Source organism: Aethina tumida, chromosome 1 (genome assembly GCF_024364675.1).
Source record: "Aethina tumida isolate Nest 87 chromosome 1, icAetTumi1.1, whole genome shotgun sequence".
NCBI classification, from domain to species: domain Eukaryota; kingdom Metazoa; phylum Arthropoda; class Insecta; order Coleoptera; family Nitidulidae; genus Aethina; species Aethina tumida.
The window spans coordinates 67,623,851-67,640,315 of NC_065435.1; the positions used below are offsets into that span (position 1 = coordinate 67,623,851).

General features: G+C 37.4%; 1 protein-coding gene across 1 annotated transcript; it reads left to right on the forward strand.

The window, feature by feature from the left end:
• The first annotated feature begins 1,515 nt into the window (after positions 1-1,515).
• Positions 1,516-15,187, forward strand: LOC109608771 (calcium-activated chloride channel regulator 1-like). Its single transcript, XM_020025315.2, has 3 exons — positions 1,516-1,937; positions 11,265-13,251; positions 13,357-15,187. The coding sequence occupies exons 1-3, from the start codon at positions 1,788-1,790 to the stop codon at positions 14,820-14,822; spliced, it is 3,603 nt and encodes a 1,200-aa protein (XP_019880874.2). The 5' UTR covers positions 1,516-1,787; the 3' UTR covers positions 14,823-15,187.
• Positions 15,188-16,465: the final 1,278 nt, after the last annotated feature.

Below are 16,465 nucleotides of genomic sequence, written 5' to 3' on the forward strand. Positions count from 1 at the left end.
ATTGTTGAAATTAATTATGACAATGATGCAAACAATTAAAATAATGTTAAAAAACAAGTACACTGGAATTTAAGTAAATACAAATACTATGATTATATATTAATTGTTATTTCAATTAAATTGTATTTATATTTTGTTATGATCTTGTACAGCCTGTAATATATTTAAAAAATAAAAAACCACATAAACATGCATATAATTGTTGCTCGGAGTGTCAATAAATGTGAAAACCAGATTGATATTGATTTTTTTAATTCAAACAGTATGAAATTTCAAATTTTAATACTAAAAGTTTTTACTTCTATCGGCAGTCTCTATAACTGCCAATTTTTTTTTTTTGATTCAGCCATGGTGAAGTCGCAATCACTGAGGTAGTGGAGGACCTTTTTTTAGTGCGAATAACTCGCTTCATGTTAATTTTTTTCATTCGAAAATTTCACTGTGTGAAATGTGTGCTACAAATTTTAAAACATTTAATGCAGTAGTTTCCTTTAGAAAAAATTCCAATCACCCTTTCTCCATCTGAATATTAATTACTGTTGTCATTGTTAAGTTTTTTTCGCAATAAAGGGTTTATTTAATTCTGAGGAGGAAGTCAAAACTAAGGTTAATCTTTTCTTCAACTCGAAGAACCAATAATTGTTAAAACAGTTATTTTAAAGTTAAATTGTACAAATATATCCAATATCACTGGATACATATTTCCAAAATTTGGTTTGTTTCAACTTTTACCTAATTGTTATTAAGTAAGAAATAAAAACGAACTTTCATTAAGACTTCCACATTTCTTCTTCTTTTTTACAATACGGGTAAGTTTGGTTTTATATTTTCCATTATTATTTGATATTTTATTTCCTTTATCATATTTATGGTCCATAGTATTGTTTTTGTTGACATTTGATTAATTAAATTAATTACAACTTATGGTAAAAAAATTTAACTATTTAATTTACAATATTTTTCTCTTATGCATGCACAAAATATCAATTTTTGATGATTATTTTATGTTTTGAAGAATGTGTAATATAAAATTCGATTTGAAATTTCAAATTACAAATCGTGATCCGTTTCCACGTACGCGGGAACTAAATGGGCAATTTACCATTCCTTTGGATGTTAACATTTATATAAAATTGAAATCAATTTACACGTCATGTACAAGAAAACCGCATTTATAATGGGCCACGTTTCGCCAGATTTCAGGAAACCGGCCGCCCGCAACACATCCCCATGCAAAGAGCCCACCAAACAGAAACATCAACAACAACGGAAACGAAGACGCAGACAAAGCCGGGCGAGAGCTTTGAGCGAAATCGACGTATGCAACCCGCCGGCCCATTATCATCGGCTTTCTGGATGGCGGTGGTGGGGCCGCGGAACCCCCGGGGCGTCGCTACTCCTCTTACACGGAGTGCCTTACCGGTCCGGTGCATCGTCGAAGTGCATCCCGAGTAGTGGGAGTAACGGACGCGCTCAAACGCCGAGCTCCGTGCCCGAAACCGTCATCAACCTCAGTCCACGCAGCGAGCTCGCATGGTGAAGACGTACAGACGACCACTGTCACGAACTTCCGCACTCGACGAACTCGCATTGTTTTGATCGTGCTGCCTAGGTTACGCACACGTTGAATCGATAGGCGAAGTGCCCCACAGTGATTGTTTTGCAGTGAATGACTACGTTTTAACGTTTATTGGACTGGTGTTATTTGAAAAATAATATTTGGTTTTTTGAGACCATGTTCTGAGACACTATCTTTGGGACTTGGTTGATTTTGTGCTATTGGAAATATGGCTTCAAAGTGTTTGTTGTTTATTGCCGGCCTGTTGGCTGTCGTCTCATCTATGGAACTAAAAAATGGGGCCTACGAAGATTTGGTCATCAAGGTCCAGGAGAATGTGCCCGAGAAAGATTGCAGGAACATCATCGAGAATTTAGAGGTAAGTTTTGAATTTATTTTGCTCGTAAGTTTTGATGAAATGAAGAGGTTTGCCAAAGGTGTTGATGATTGAAGAACTACAAATTCAAACCTCGATATTTTTAAGTCAAAATTTTCTTAGATGTTGGTCCACCGAGCAAGAAAATTTTCTGTCTCAATTTTGTTTCCATCGTAAAGGATGGATTAATTGAATTAACTATCCTCCAGCAAATTGACGAAAAATTTTCAGATTATTTGGCCACAAATCAACAAGACAAAAAATTAAATACCTTCACGTTAGTAAGTGGAAGTAAAAATTGAATGAAGATTTCGCATACTTAAGTGAGTCAACCGAATAAACTTCCTGATATCTTTATCAATGGCATAAATGTTTCTATAAACATTCAACAGACATTCGACTCTTGTGTGCATATTGACAAGGAAATCCAGATAATTTTAACAGCTTTGCTTTTAAAATTCCTCTGGGTGCCATTATTTTTTTGATAACGCCGTTTAAGTTTGAGCCGGACTATCTCGTTAATGTGCTTGTTTTTAAAAGAGGCTATAATGTTTCTTAGAACGCGCTTGGTATCTTAAAACGGCTCGGATTAACATAGTGGTTGTAATATAATTTTTCGGAGTTTTTACAAGCTGATAAAGTATAATGCTGTGGCAGTTAAAACGCGTTGATGACATTTAAGAAATAATCATCTCGCCAGCATCTCTCCCATCTCCAAGAACTACAACAATTAAACAGTTTTTATAAACCTGTTATGAAACAACAAACATTTCTTTTTATGCTTTAGTGAGATGTGGTCATGACTGTAGTCATAGATTTGTATAATCGATATAAATACAACATTGTCACATTAATATCGATAAAACTCTTTGGTGCCAAGACGACTATTTTTTCGGCGACATCTAAAAATACATTTGGCGATTAAACGCACCAGTGCCTTTGTTCGAATTGATAAAATCCACGACCTGGTAATTCCTGGATCGATTATGGTTGGGTAACGTTGGTCGTGACTCGGTACCATCCTCTTCGTGCCATAGTGCACATTTGCTCCCGATCCGAACCGATTAAAATTCAAATGTGGCCTTTGCGACTCTTTGTTCCGAATCGAAAAGGTTCTGAATTTAAATATTGCGCCGTACCATTTATAGTTATCCCCGATCTGATCGCACGAACACTTTAAAACCGACAATGATGCAAGACGGATTTATTATTTATATAATTCAAGTAAACAGAGTTGGTGATGATCGCGGGAACCTTGAAAGTGCATTCTAACGATGTTCTGTTGCATTATGAGAAAATATTTTTGTATTACAAGGCCGCCATAGGTATTAATTATACACATGTTACGTGACCGCGGCGATCATACGCCCTGGGCAAGTGTTTGCGATGGAAATTGAAATTGTGGGCGAGTTATGGCTCTATTGTAAAATTTTATCGCGACCATTCCGCGTTATCGAATATTCTCTGTTACTGGAAAACAATACAACGCGATTTGTGTGGGTACTGATTGGGAATTATGACTGCGCACATGAATTATTGGATATGGAGGTCTCACGTTTAACGGTTTAGACACCTTTTTGTCGGGATTAAAAAACAATACGGCGTTTTCTAATTTCAAGCCTTTTAAAATGTGTGCTACGTATATGGTACGATTAAACTCTTTAATATCGCCCGTTTAATAACCGAAGCGTCTCTTTTGTTAGACACCTGATGAAACAGCCAAGCAGCTTTTTTTACATATTCAATTTGTTTTTAATTAGAATGTTAAATTTGACGTTCATTATTCGATCAATCAGATCGAATTTGTCAAACATGCCACTTAAAATTATAATTGCTTTCGATGGAACAGATAAGGTGTTGAAAAATTTTTAGATGATGATCTGTGTGTATTTGGATTAAGACCGCATGAAACAATGCCGTGATCGAATTGTTGAGGTCTAACAATAATGAGTCTTGGGAAACATCAACAGCCGAACAGAAAACGAACCTTTACCGTTAATTCCAAATTATTCCAAATATCATTGTTGGAAATTAGCGGCGGCTACAATAATGAATAATTACTATAATGAGTACTTCCGAATTTTATAATTGCTCGATCGAGTGTGTCAAGTTGAATGAACCTGAATTTTTCTCAGATCTGTAAACAAAATTTTGGTTGGTTGCACAAGTTGTTTATCTTCGTGTAATGCTTTATCGCGCTCTTCAAAGTTTTATGAAATATTTGTTTGCTCATATTGTAACATTACAGAATTACCAACAATTTTAACGATAATATATCTATTAACTTTTTTCGTCTCCAATCGTTTATGACAGTTTCTTTTTCTGAGTTGTTCCATAATGTATTTATAATGGCCTAACGGTGCATGCACGCCATCACAACTTTTTATTCACGTTGGTTTTAAGCATTATTAATAAAAAACGATAAACCAGTTTTTAAATTATTAATGAATTGTTGAATTCACACTTAAATCGGAAATTTGAATATTTTGTTCTGCTCGTACATCACAAACCTCTTTAAGCATAATCGTTTGAATATTAAAATATCGCTTTCGATCTGTATGTAAATTAGCTTCGACGATTTCAGTATGATCATCAAAAAAAAAAAAACAATCGTTTAGTACCTTCGAATCTTGGTAAAAGTCACTAATTCAATTTTATTTTTTGAAAAAGGAAATCCGTCAGACTTTGTCCGTTAAAAGGGACAATGGCTGTTTGTTAAACATTGAACGCTGAAGAACCGTGGGACTATTCCTCGCCATGCCCATTCATGTACAGGTGCTAACCAAAAACAAACACCGGACTGTTTGTCCTCATTGTTCAAATTAACTTGAACAAGTTGCATTGAACAGTTATCAAATGGCTCCGTAATTGGTTTAGATGAGAACCGGGGGTGCACATGGTACCAATTACGTGTTTACACTTCGTTATTGCTTCCAAGAAAAGTAGTACCCATGACCTATTCGTTCTTGGCAATACGCCTAATGGACATCAACAGCACAACCTTGATGATCATCAAATTTGATCGTTGCATAACCAGTATTGTGTGATGAATTACGTTAATATTTGTCCTATTAAATTTCCACGGCAAGTAATGAACAATAAACAATAGACGAATCGCCATTATTCCATTACATTCTTCATCTGGCATTGGTTTTTTTTAAATGTTTTGTGAATCAATCAAACTGTAAACACAGCCAATCATCCTGGTGTTTTTTTAATTCATGGCCAACATTAAAACACACACTCAATTAAAAATTACACGAACCGACAAAGCCCCGTGTTTCTGTAGCTAATCACATAAACCTGAAGTTGATTTCGCTAAGGAGAATCGAAATCCCATAAAGTACCAAGTACCCGGTAGTTAATGATGATGAACCCCCGGCTACTAATAGGTAGTTAAATGTCTTCGGAACGAAAAAAAAACCCGGCTGTAAAGTTGATTATGAACACTAAAGTAGCAGGTATTTTATGTTATGACAAGTTGCATTGTATCCGTCCATACGCTCACATGTTAAATTCAAATTAGTCTCAGGACTCGATCCGGCTACTGTTCGTGCAGGACCGCACTAACTCCAATTTATCACAACCACTTTGTTCCTCCAGTTTCATTATTAACACACTAAATGGATGTATCTACTTGCAAGTCGTCCTGAACCACCAGTTAATCAAACACTTCGATCCCCATTTCATTTGAATACTTGATAATTGTTGATGGACAATCGAGACATATTAACCAACAACTAATTTAAATTTTACTGGAAGTACCCCAATGAAAACGATTGAAAGAAGTTTCGGCCCAATAAAAGGCCACCGCGGCGGCGGCGATACGGTCCTGCGGTGCGGGTTTGCTCCTTCGTAAGCCCGGCGGCAGATGAGCAGCTCTAAAGCCGCGGCATCTCAACAGAAAATGAATTATTATTGAATTAGGTTCTGCGGTCGTTTTTGTTCCTTTGGTAAATTTCTTGCGGTTTCGTCCGACGGATTTCATTTAAGTTGCGTCCCATTACTGAGCTACTGTTGTTAAATCGTAAACACCCATACCATAGTCACGTTGCCACTTCGATTTCTATTAACGCTCCGAACAAAAATCCAACGTTCAAAGATGCCGATTGAATGGCTTCGATTTGTTACGGGAACTCGATGGGAAACCGTGCAAAAATTTGTCGAGCCAATTAGAAAAAACTACGCGAACATTTTTCATATTTCAATGAGATACGGACTCGCTCTCGGAACAATATTTGCCTCGATACTCAACATTTAGTTAACCTACTTTCTATGTTGCATCCAAAGGCTAAGAAAGCACCGATGTTGCGCATCTCGGCAATTATTGCATCCCATTTAAAGGCTTCGAATCTGGTTTCCGACACGTTTCGTATTACTTAGATAATTTACTTTTTGTTTTGTTAAATAATCTCGGCTGATCTGGCAGAGATTTTATCACGTTTTTGCACGCTTATCTGTTTACTTATTTGGAAATGACGCTCGTACGGTACCATTAATAATTCAAATAAAATTGTTGCCAATGGTAAACAAATGGTAATCTCGGAAGATCCCTAATGCACTGACAATGGAACTAGTTGCACCTCGTACACCAAATTACTGTTTTAAGGATGGTGTTCCGCCATAATTGTATAATTCGATGTAATTCCATGTGATTGTAGACCGTAGCATGGGAATAGTGTCCAAAGTGCCTAGATAATCAGTAATTTTCTTGCATATGGCCCCACTCTAGTCAATTAACCATTAAACACGTTTCGGGACTGGACCGCTTGATAGTTAATAACAAAAATTACGCTTAATATTCTTAAAATTTATTTGTTGCCAGTGTGTAAGCGTCTTAAGTTACCAACGTGTTAATTAAAAGAAAAAATTCCCAAGATAACAGCGTGACGTATCGTGTGTGATTTATTCGTATGGAGATGAATGTACGATGCTGCGCCGCCAAGAAAAGTTTTAAGGTGTTCGAAATGCATATTCTCAGAAACCAGTTCCGTATGTGGCACAAGCTCCAGGTCAAATGTCACGTATGGCGATGCCTCGTCTAACGCTGTAATAATTTTTGAATGTCTGCGCCATTAGTTACGCGCTTTAATTAAAATCAACGAGATACATACGAAATTATCTGATTATTTGGGAAAACTAATGGTGCTGGTACTGTTAGGTTTACAATTTTTTCTTTGCATTAGTTATGGATGTACGAGATTGTGCTCAGGTGTCAAGTTTCCCCTCTCATCGCCGGTTGATGTCTCCCTGGACTTGTTAATATTGTTTTGTCCAAGGTTGACACCAAAATATTGATAAATGATGCTGATAATATTTGCCCCTATGAACACTGACTCCATGGCAAGACAAGAAATACAAGAATACAAGAAATTTAACATAACTGTTAATATCTTGATGAAGAGTTCCAAGAACAGTTCCGAGGGTCCATAATAAGAACCTATAATTAAAACATTATTTTTAGCTTTGATGAATTGTTCAAGTACAATATAGGTTTGAAGGCCTATAACATCTTAAAAATTCTTCAGCATTACCTCTATGAATATCATATAATAACAGTTTTGAAGACATAGCCACGGTGAAAACGTCGTTTTTTCCGAATAATATAATTGTAAATTCCAAAACGCAGCATTGATGAATGGTCTCGAATGCATGTGGAGGTCGACAAAGATGTTCCTCCCTGCACGAGCACAATCGAAACGATAAAAAAATGCACCATAACTCATCGCGGTGGTTGTAAAATCCCATAAAATTTACGAGCGTACACAGGTCCACCTGTAGTGTCCGTTTATTGGGTGGAGATTACCGCGTGGTCGAAAATTCAATTCCGATACCCTGTTAGCGGCATCACCCCGTGATTCCGACTCGGACAGATCGAATTTGAATAATTCCTCTACAACTGAACAATTGTCGGAACGAAATGACTCCGGCATTTTAATAAGGAGCATCGCCGCGGGGTCCAAAATATTTCATTATGTACCCCGTCGTGGGTACGAACATCAAAAGAACGATCCAGTGGGAATTGATAACACACATTAAATCGTCGCGCTTTTGTTCATCCGAACGTCGGAAGGGCAAGCGATCTTTGATATTGAAATGCAACCGGGGGGTGAGTCGGGGTGAGGTATGCAAATTCGCGTTTTCGTATAAATTTAATTACGCCACCGCACACTCGCAATAATAAAGTTAGACAATGGGATTAAACGAATTTAAATTGAGATGAATAATCGTTAGAATTAACATAAAGAGGCACGCCTATTCAACGGCAGTACTCTCCCAACAATGGGGACCGAATTAATCATTTTGACAACACAAATTCCCGCGAAGTGATTGTCTTAAATTCAATGGCGAATTTCGTTCCTTACGAATTGCAACACATTTACGTTGACGAGCCGACCAATAAACTCACCCACACCATTTCCAGATACGCGTTTCGATGCTGGCTGGTTTAACACACGTAATTTTCTACTCCATTAACATCATTTCATTATTTTACCTTGGGTATCGTCAAATTATGCTAATGCGGAGGACAAACAAACGATGATGGGGCTTTATAATCATCAAAACCTACATAATTGTCATGACGACATGTTTATTCGGTAAATAATTCACGTGAATTTATCGTTCGGGCGCGCTTGTAAGCTAATACGATCGAAAAACTACGAAAAAAACTCTGGTTAATTGAAATTTGATCCTGCGCTGTGTTGTAAACGCTTTCCCCTGGCACAACACACTTGTATTACTTCAACTGCTTTGGGTTCATGAAATGTTACTTCTTTTTATTTGTAAAACAATTTGGTGACGATGATGAGTTTACCGAGAATTCGCAATTAAAAAATCTGGAGAAGCAATACGCGATTCAACAAGTAACGGTGCTAATTCGTAGAATGTATTTCGTTGATTTTAATTAATTTACTCCTTTACATATTAAAAATAATTGCGCGCATCGCATATATTCTCTCGGATGCAGAGCCAATTTGACACCAATACATAGAAGATGGATTGCCGGGCACATGTCGATTCTTAAGACAATTGAAACTTTCTCCATAGCGGAGTCAATATGCAATCACTTAGAACCTGGGAACCTATTGATGGATGGTACTTGGCTTTGAATGGTGCTCATTGTGGCGAACCTGATGCACCGTTACGACCGGGTCAGAGGTTCTTCGTTTTACAAGACGAATTGATAATATGGAAATTAACAGGTGAATCTTGTGTTTTATATAAAACAGCATTCTTTATAATTTTTTTTTTTGTACACGACACAATCCATCACAAACGGTCGATGATAATCGTGTTGATAATGTGTGTCACGTTTCGATTTTTTCAACGCGCCATGTTCGTTTAGACATGATTCAGTGATATGTAATTTAAAAAACATTTAAATTCAAGGTATAGAGTCAAACTGTGGTGTGGGTGTGACTGTTTCCTTTGAAGAATTGTGTTCCAAACGAACCGAGCGTTTCAATTGAAAGTCAGCGTCATTATTATACCCGGTAGAGTCATTTAATAATGCACTGAATTTTAATGTAATTTCACACAGTCACTTATTAATATCGTGACTACGAATGAGATCTTTATGTGTACATATTTTATTACACATATTGTAGGGAAGAACACAATCGGATGGCAGTGAGTGGAAATCGATTATTGAAGCCTTTGAAATAACTTTGATCCATATGCGTGTAACACAATCCTCCCTTTCATGTCGTCGTAATAAATTTATAAAATATCTCCCACACAATTGGAATTATTACCTGGATACCTAATACCAAAAATCAGGTGAATCCGCACAATACCAAAAACTATTTGTGCGAACAGGTAGAAACGAAAATCTTTTGTATCAGTTTTGCAAGTTCCCACATATCTTTGAAAGAGGGATATGTGAAATCGAAACCGTTCAGATCACACATGCACAAAAATAAAATAAGGTTAACGATGGAATCAACATTTTAAAAGGCATGTATCAAAAATCGTGCGTTCATCGTCCTTGAATCGTTACGGAGAATCACGTTTACATACGAAATGGAAAAGGACGGGCTCGAAAAATTATAAAATCTTCTTATAAATATGTACATAATAATTGTTTCGCTGTGAGAGATACATATTTTATGCCTGTGTGTGTGTGTTAACACAAAAAATGCGTTTTAAAAAAGTTGCCTTGAGCCTGAAACGAATGATTAATCGGATAGATTTTTTTAGGTTGTGTAGTTTTGGTTATTACACCTATCATTACTATTGTTGGCATTTATTTCCTTTAAAGGAACATGGCAAGGTCCAATGATTTATTGTTTAATTTGCTGATAGTTATCGATTATAATTTATCAATTACAGAATATTTTTTCTGCTTGAAACCTAATTTCACGGCCGTGAAGTTAAAAGACTGGTTCTTCAAATTCACTAATCAACGCATGTATGTTGTTCCATAATTTTTACCAATAACCATAGACGACTTTGAAATTCACCAGATTTCAGCTCAAAAAATATTTGTAAACACCATTGAGATTCCAAAGGTCCTCTTAAAATATGCGTAGGAGTGCCGGTTATTATTAACAGCATTGTTTAAACCGGCCATTAATATTTATGTAAACATACTTATGCAAATGCGCATTAAAATCATCTCGAAAAACGAAAAATCCAGCAGTAATCCATCGACTGTTTAATATTCAAATTCGAAAGTACGAGTAAAGAGCATCGAGGTGAGGATGGTACGACCTTTCCGACGGATCGTCGAGAAAAAAATCGTCGGAAAGGTTAACTCCACGGCAAGTTCTCCGAGTGGATAATTGGTTAAAAGCGTTTAGAAGATGTGCAACAGTATTTACATTCACCGACGCAGAGAGAGAGACTACGGATCGGATATTTTTTTTCAGAGTTTGTTGGCAGTCACGATGCGCCACAATGTTCTCACGGCTTCGAAGCCGCTCAAGAGTTCGATGCTGTTCGCTTTACCGGGACCCTTCACTAATAATTTGATTAACAGTAATTACAACATAGATTTTTACGTAATCATTATCTATGCACACACCTTGTCCGCTCGTAGTTTTAAGACAATAATTAATTTTACCTATGATTACGGGTTTACGGACCTCCAATTTACAGACACCGTGTCAGTTCTTAATTTATTTATTAGCCGTGTTAAACGCTCTTTGTAAAAAACCATGATAGATAGATATAAATAATTACCACTATCACTTTGATTACTGTTTTATGTGTGGTAACAAAAAATAAATACACCACAAACTGTCGGGCCTTATTGGAAAACCTTTTCAATTCAATTACACAAAAATCCACCGAACCATAAACTAATCCGATAATATTTGATTACAGACGACCCTTACAAGTGCATCGCAGTACCTGTTTTCCGCCCTGGACAGTCGCGCTTACCTTCGATCGGCAACTGTTCTGCTTCCCTCTTCTTGGTCGGATGCATGCGTACCAACAGCTGTCATGTCCGGATCCGGAGAATCGCCCGATATTACCGTCTTGCCAACTGTTTCCCCAATGGGCAGAATGTGGACTCAACAATCTCTCGGCTGTGGTCAACCTGGCGATCAAATTTACTTGGGATTCGAATCCTTGTTGACTAGAGACAACTCGTTAGGACGTTCTTTGATCAAGGAATTCGCCATGTACCGTTACGGTGTGTTCGAAGAACAAGGATACCACAATGACCCGATCTATCCCATGTGCTATCACGACGATCAGACCAAACAGGCTAAAGTGACCGGTTGCTCCGATTTACCCATCAACGATTACGGTTTGTGTTCCGGAGATCCAGAAGCCACCTACAACACCTCCAAAATGGTCGATCCCAAAGCCAGAAGTTCGATCATGTTTGCTGCCGAAGCGCCATCCGTCTCCATGTTCTGCGACGAAGGAAACCACGACAGATTCGCCCCAACTAAACACAATTCCGTGTGCGAGAGAAAGAGCGTCCTTGAGGTCATCATGAACCACCCAGACTTTAAGGCTAAGGACGTCTTCAACAATATCAACAGTAACCAAATCACCGATACCACCCCGCGTATCCTCTACAAGAGACAAAACATCACCAGATACGTTTTCGTGATTGAAAACACGAAGGACATGCAACAAAGAGAGTCTTGGATCTATCTGAAGACAGCAATGCGCCAATGGGCCCCATATGTTCTTCCCGAAAACTCCGAAATCGGTTTGGTACTCACTGATCCACAACCAACCAGGCTTCTGAACGTGTCTTCAGTTAAAAGGTCCTTGAGAGACAGATTCCACTCGGCAATCCCGTATACTCCAAGCGATTCCAACCAACCAGCTTGCCTGTCTTGCTCCATTAAAGAAGCCATGATTATGTTGAACGAGAGGACCAGACTTCACGGACCGGCCAGTAATGTTATCGTATTAATTGCTCCTGGAATGTCTAAAGAAGATCATATGCCTAATGTCATTAGAGACGTTAAAAAATCCCAAATTCGCATTGCTACCATCAACTACCCAGATATTATGAGGCCACAAACTTTAAGAAGCTTAGCCGAAGCTACCGGAGGTGTTGACTATGCTGTTTTCGAGAAGAAGCTCAATGTAGACACAACTCTGCTTACCACCTATTTCGATTTACACAGCGTTCTTTGCAACGTCGTTAAAACCTTCTATTCCGGCTCCGAATACGACCTGCCAGTTGAAATCCACAGAAGAGAAATCGTAGACGATGGAAGAACTTCGGTAACTGGCAGTTTCATGCTTGAACCAAACATGGGCGAACCTGCAATGTTCACTTTCTTCACTCACAACACGGTGACCCCATTGATCAAAAGCTTGAAACTTATCAGTCCAAGCCATCAAACCTATTCATACAGAAACGACAAATTTTTGGACTTAAAAATGATCACCATCGACGCCAACATTTCAGAAACCGGCACGTGGACTTACATGGTTGAACCATACCAAGGAAATCCCCAGCCACACTTTTTGCAAGTCACAGCAACACCTAAATCAGCTCAAATGCCAGTAATCCATACCAAATTCCGCACTCACAGAAACAATCCAGGAGAACCTCTGTTGTTGATTGCCGAAGTTAAATACGGAAGCTTACCCGTTATGGGTGCCAAAGTGGAAGTCACTGTTACCAAGACCGAGCACAATGGATCTATGCCTCATAAGTACAAGTTTGATCTTCTGGATACTGGAGCTGGCGACCCAGATATCACCAAAGGCGACGGTATCTATACTAGATACTTCAGCGCTGCTGAATGGGGACATGGAATCTATAACTTTGAGGTTGCCGTTTCGGACAATGGAAATACTGCGTACACTTGGTCTGATTCTTCAAATTCTAACGGTAAGTTCATTTTACTTTTTCGATTTTTTTAATATTTTTTCGAATAATTTAGCTTTTTATTTAATTAGTATTTAATCAGTAACTAACTATTTATTTTCATTTCAGAAGACAAAAATTGTTGTGGCAGTGTAATTTCATCCAGCGGCGTCCAACCCATTTCTCCATTCCAGAGAGTTTTACCTAAGATTACCATGATGATCACTGCAGATGAAATCCTTTCCGCTGGACAAGTTGCAGTTGGAAGAATTGGAGATTTGAAGGTGGAAGTAATTCCTGAAGATATTAAGGCAAGACTTTCATGGACGTCTCCTGACATGGCAGGACATTCTGTAGAGCGATACGAAATTAAATATGCCACTTCCGTTTTGGATATCATGGACAATTTCGAAACTAACGCAGTACTTTGGGAGAAAAATCAACCATTACCATTGGTGCCAGGTTCTGAAACAACTTTCACTTTGGACATGTCTCAGAACAAAGAGCTTTTGGACAAACCTCTGTATTTCGCCATCAAGGCCTATGAAAAACTCAATGTAGGACCTATCTCTAACTGGGTTAGAGTTTTGGTGCCATCTCCTCCACCACCACCGACCGTACCTCCAACTTACTCATCTAACGATTTCTGGCCAAATAACGTTCCTTCAGTCGGCGTTGACCCTGTTAGTCCAAGCATGGCGAAAACCATGAATATTGGTTTGGAGCTAATTCTCCCTGTTTGTATTGGTTTTCTTCTTCTCGTCGTTCTCTTAATCGTATATTGTTACTTCTGTGTTATCAAAAGAAGAGACAGGGGAACTCATAAGAATAGCAAAGATATTAAAAATAACAAACTGAACTCCAACATAACCATTATTCCTAGTTCACCACAAAACTCATGCAATCAAAGTATCGCTCCAAATTATACTCCTGCCAGTGATATTCCTGACCCTCATCAAGTAGGTGTACCAGTTAACAATTACGCTTACGAAGATGAAACTAAAAAGCGCTACTCCCTGGTAAACCAACAGGAACAGCAACTCATTGAAGAATTGAAACAACAGCATATGGTTCAACAACAGCAACGCGAACTTCCACAGAACACATATGGAGGCGTCAGCGTAATATCTAATGGCAGTATCAACAGAAATGGTCACACTTTAAGCCCCTACAACTCCTGGAGCGCATCCCAATTGCTCCACGAACACGAAAGACGCCACAGTCCTATGGAGAACATGATGAACGACGAACAACAAATGCTGCACCAGGATATGATCAATGGTTCCCAAGTCGATCACATGTCTATCAACGGCCAAAGCATTGATCACATGAGCTTAAACGGACATAACATGGGAGAATACCCCCAAGGACATATTCCACCTCCAGTTCCTCCACTACCTGCTTTCAATTCCAACGGATATCCAGTAAACTACAACATCTACGGGGTTCACCAAGGTACTCCTCCACAAAACCATGCCATTTACCAAACCATGCAACGCAACGATGTTATGGTACCCTTCAATTCGAGTCTGCAGGGCTCGATGACGTCGGTGAACAGTGGCGAAAAGAAGCGGAGGAATGTGACTATGGTGTAACGGTACATTCTAGTGGACACTGTCAGTGTGAGGAAATTAGAGACATACACTACGTATTTGTAATGTGTTAGCTTGTGTACATGTTGTAAATATGTATTTAGACTTAAGATTTTGCTAGTCATATCAAAGTATGTAATCACACTGAAGCCAGTACTTAGTGTAAACATTTGTAGTTTTATACAATACAAAGACTGATCTCACAGCATCATTGAATTATTTGTTTTTATTTGTTATTTTTTTATCATTGTGAGTATCTGTTACGTTCTGCAATTTGTACATAAATTTAGATTGTAGGTTAAGATTTTGTATATATATTTTTCATCTTTTTTAATAATCGGTATAATAAATGTTGTCTGTAATTTAAATGTTGTTTTATTTCGTACACCTACTCGAAAAATTATATATAATTATTACATTCATAATAAGTAAAAATTATTTTATGATGTAACAAATAGTGTGTCCACGAAGAAAATTATAAAGAGGATAAAAAGTTATTTTTATCAAAATGTTTGCTCAAAAATATAAGTCATAAAAATATACATAAACAACATTAACAAATCAACCAACGGGCAAATTTGAATTTAAAGTAGAAACCCAGTTACAAAGACTTTTATTCAACTCATTAGCTGTTTGCAAACAATTTAATATTAATAAATAAATCAAGAAAATGTGAAATTTCTGTTATGGAGAAGTATTTACATTACATATACCTATACCAGTACTGTTAGTCTAGTAGTACAGTACACGCAGTAACATATGAGATAACATCAAACCAAATGTTACTTTGAGTATTATTACATAGTAGATTAAAAAATTTAAAAAAAAGAATTTTTCTTATTCTAGTACGTGATTGATGAAAGAATAATAAAGCTAAATCTTCAATAAAATAAAAACTAAACAGTATAATAAGGTGTTTATAATAAATCTCTACGAAAACTTCTGCAAATTAGTTAATATTATATAAAGCTTATTGTGTACATTTAACTATGTTAGGTACCGGAAAAAGTAATTTACTTGTTCTTGATAAATTTTTATATTATATTTTCTCTAAATTGCAAACATTTTTATGCTATCCCAATTTATGCTATTCATTTATTTTCTACCTTGTATTCAAAACATTTCTTGGAATAAAAATGGTATTGATCAAGTGCTATAATTCATGCAAATCTGCTTTTTGGATTCGAAAATTAACTTAAAGCAACAAAAGCGGCACCGTTTTCTAATTATTTCTGCTAGACAAAGTCAGACATTCTCTACATTGAGTCTTCGTGCAAATCTCAGATTTGTAAGACTGTCTGCCATGAGAAGATGATTGTATGAAGTTGGTTCTAGAGCCAACATCCTCTATTAAACATGGAGCATCCACAGAGGATGGACCAACGATCACCGGCTATAAACTGCAACCGAATGGCCGAATGTTTATTCACAGACGATTCCTATTATATCATTCGGATAGCCATATTTGGACATGGCGTGAATGTGGTGAGAGATATCATAAGCAATACATTGCTCCAACTGTTGCTTTTGGAGGTAGTTCTGTAACAGTGTGGGGTGTAATTTCTTTAAAGACACACAGAATGTCATGACTTGGTTATTCAATCAATATTATTCCGTTTGTTCATGAATTTGGACCGGATTTCCTT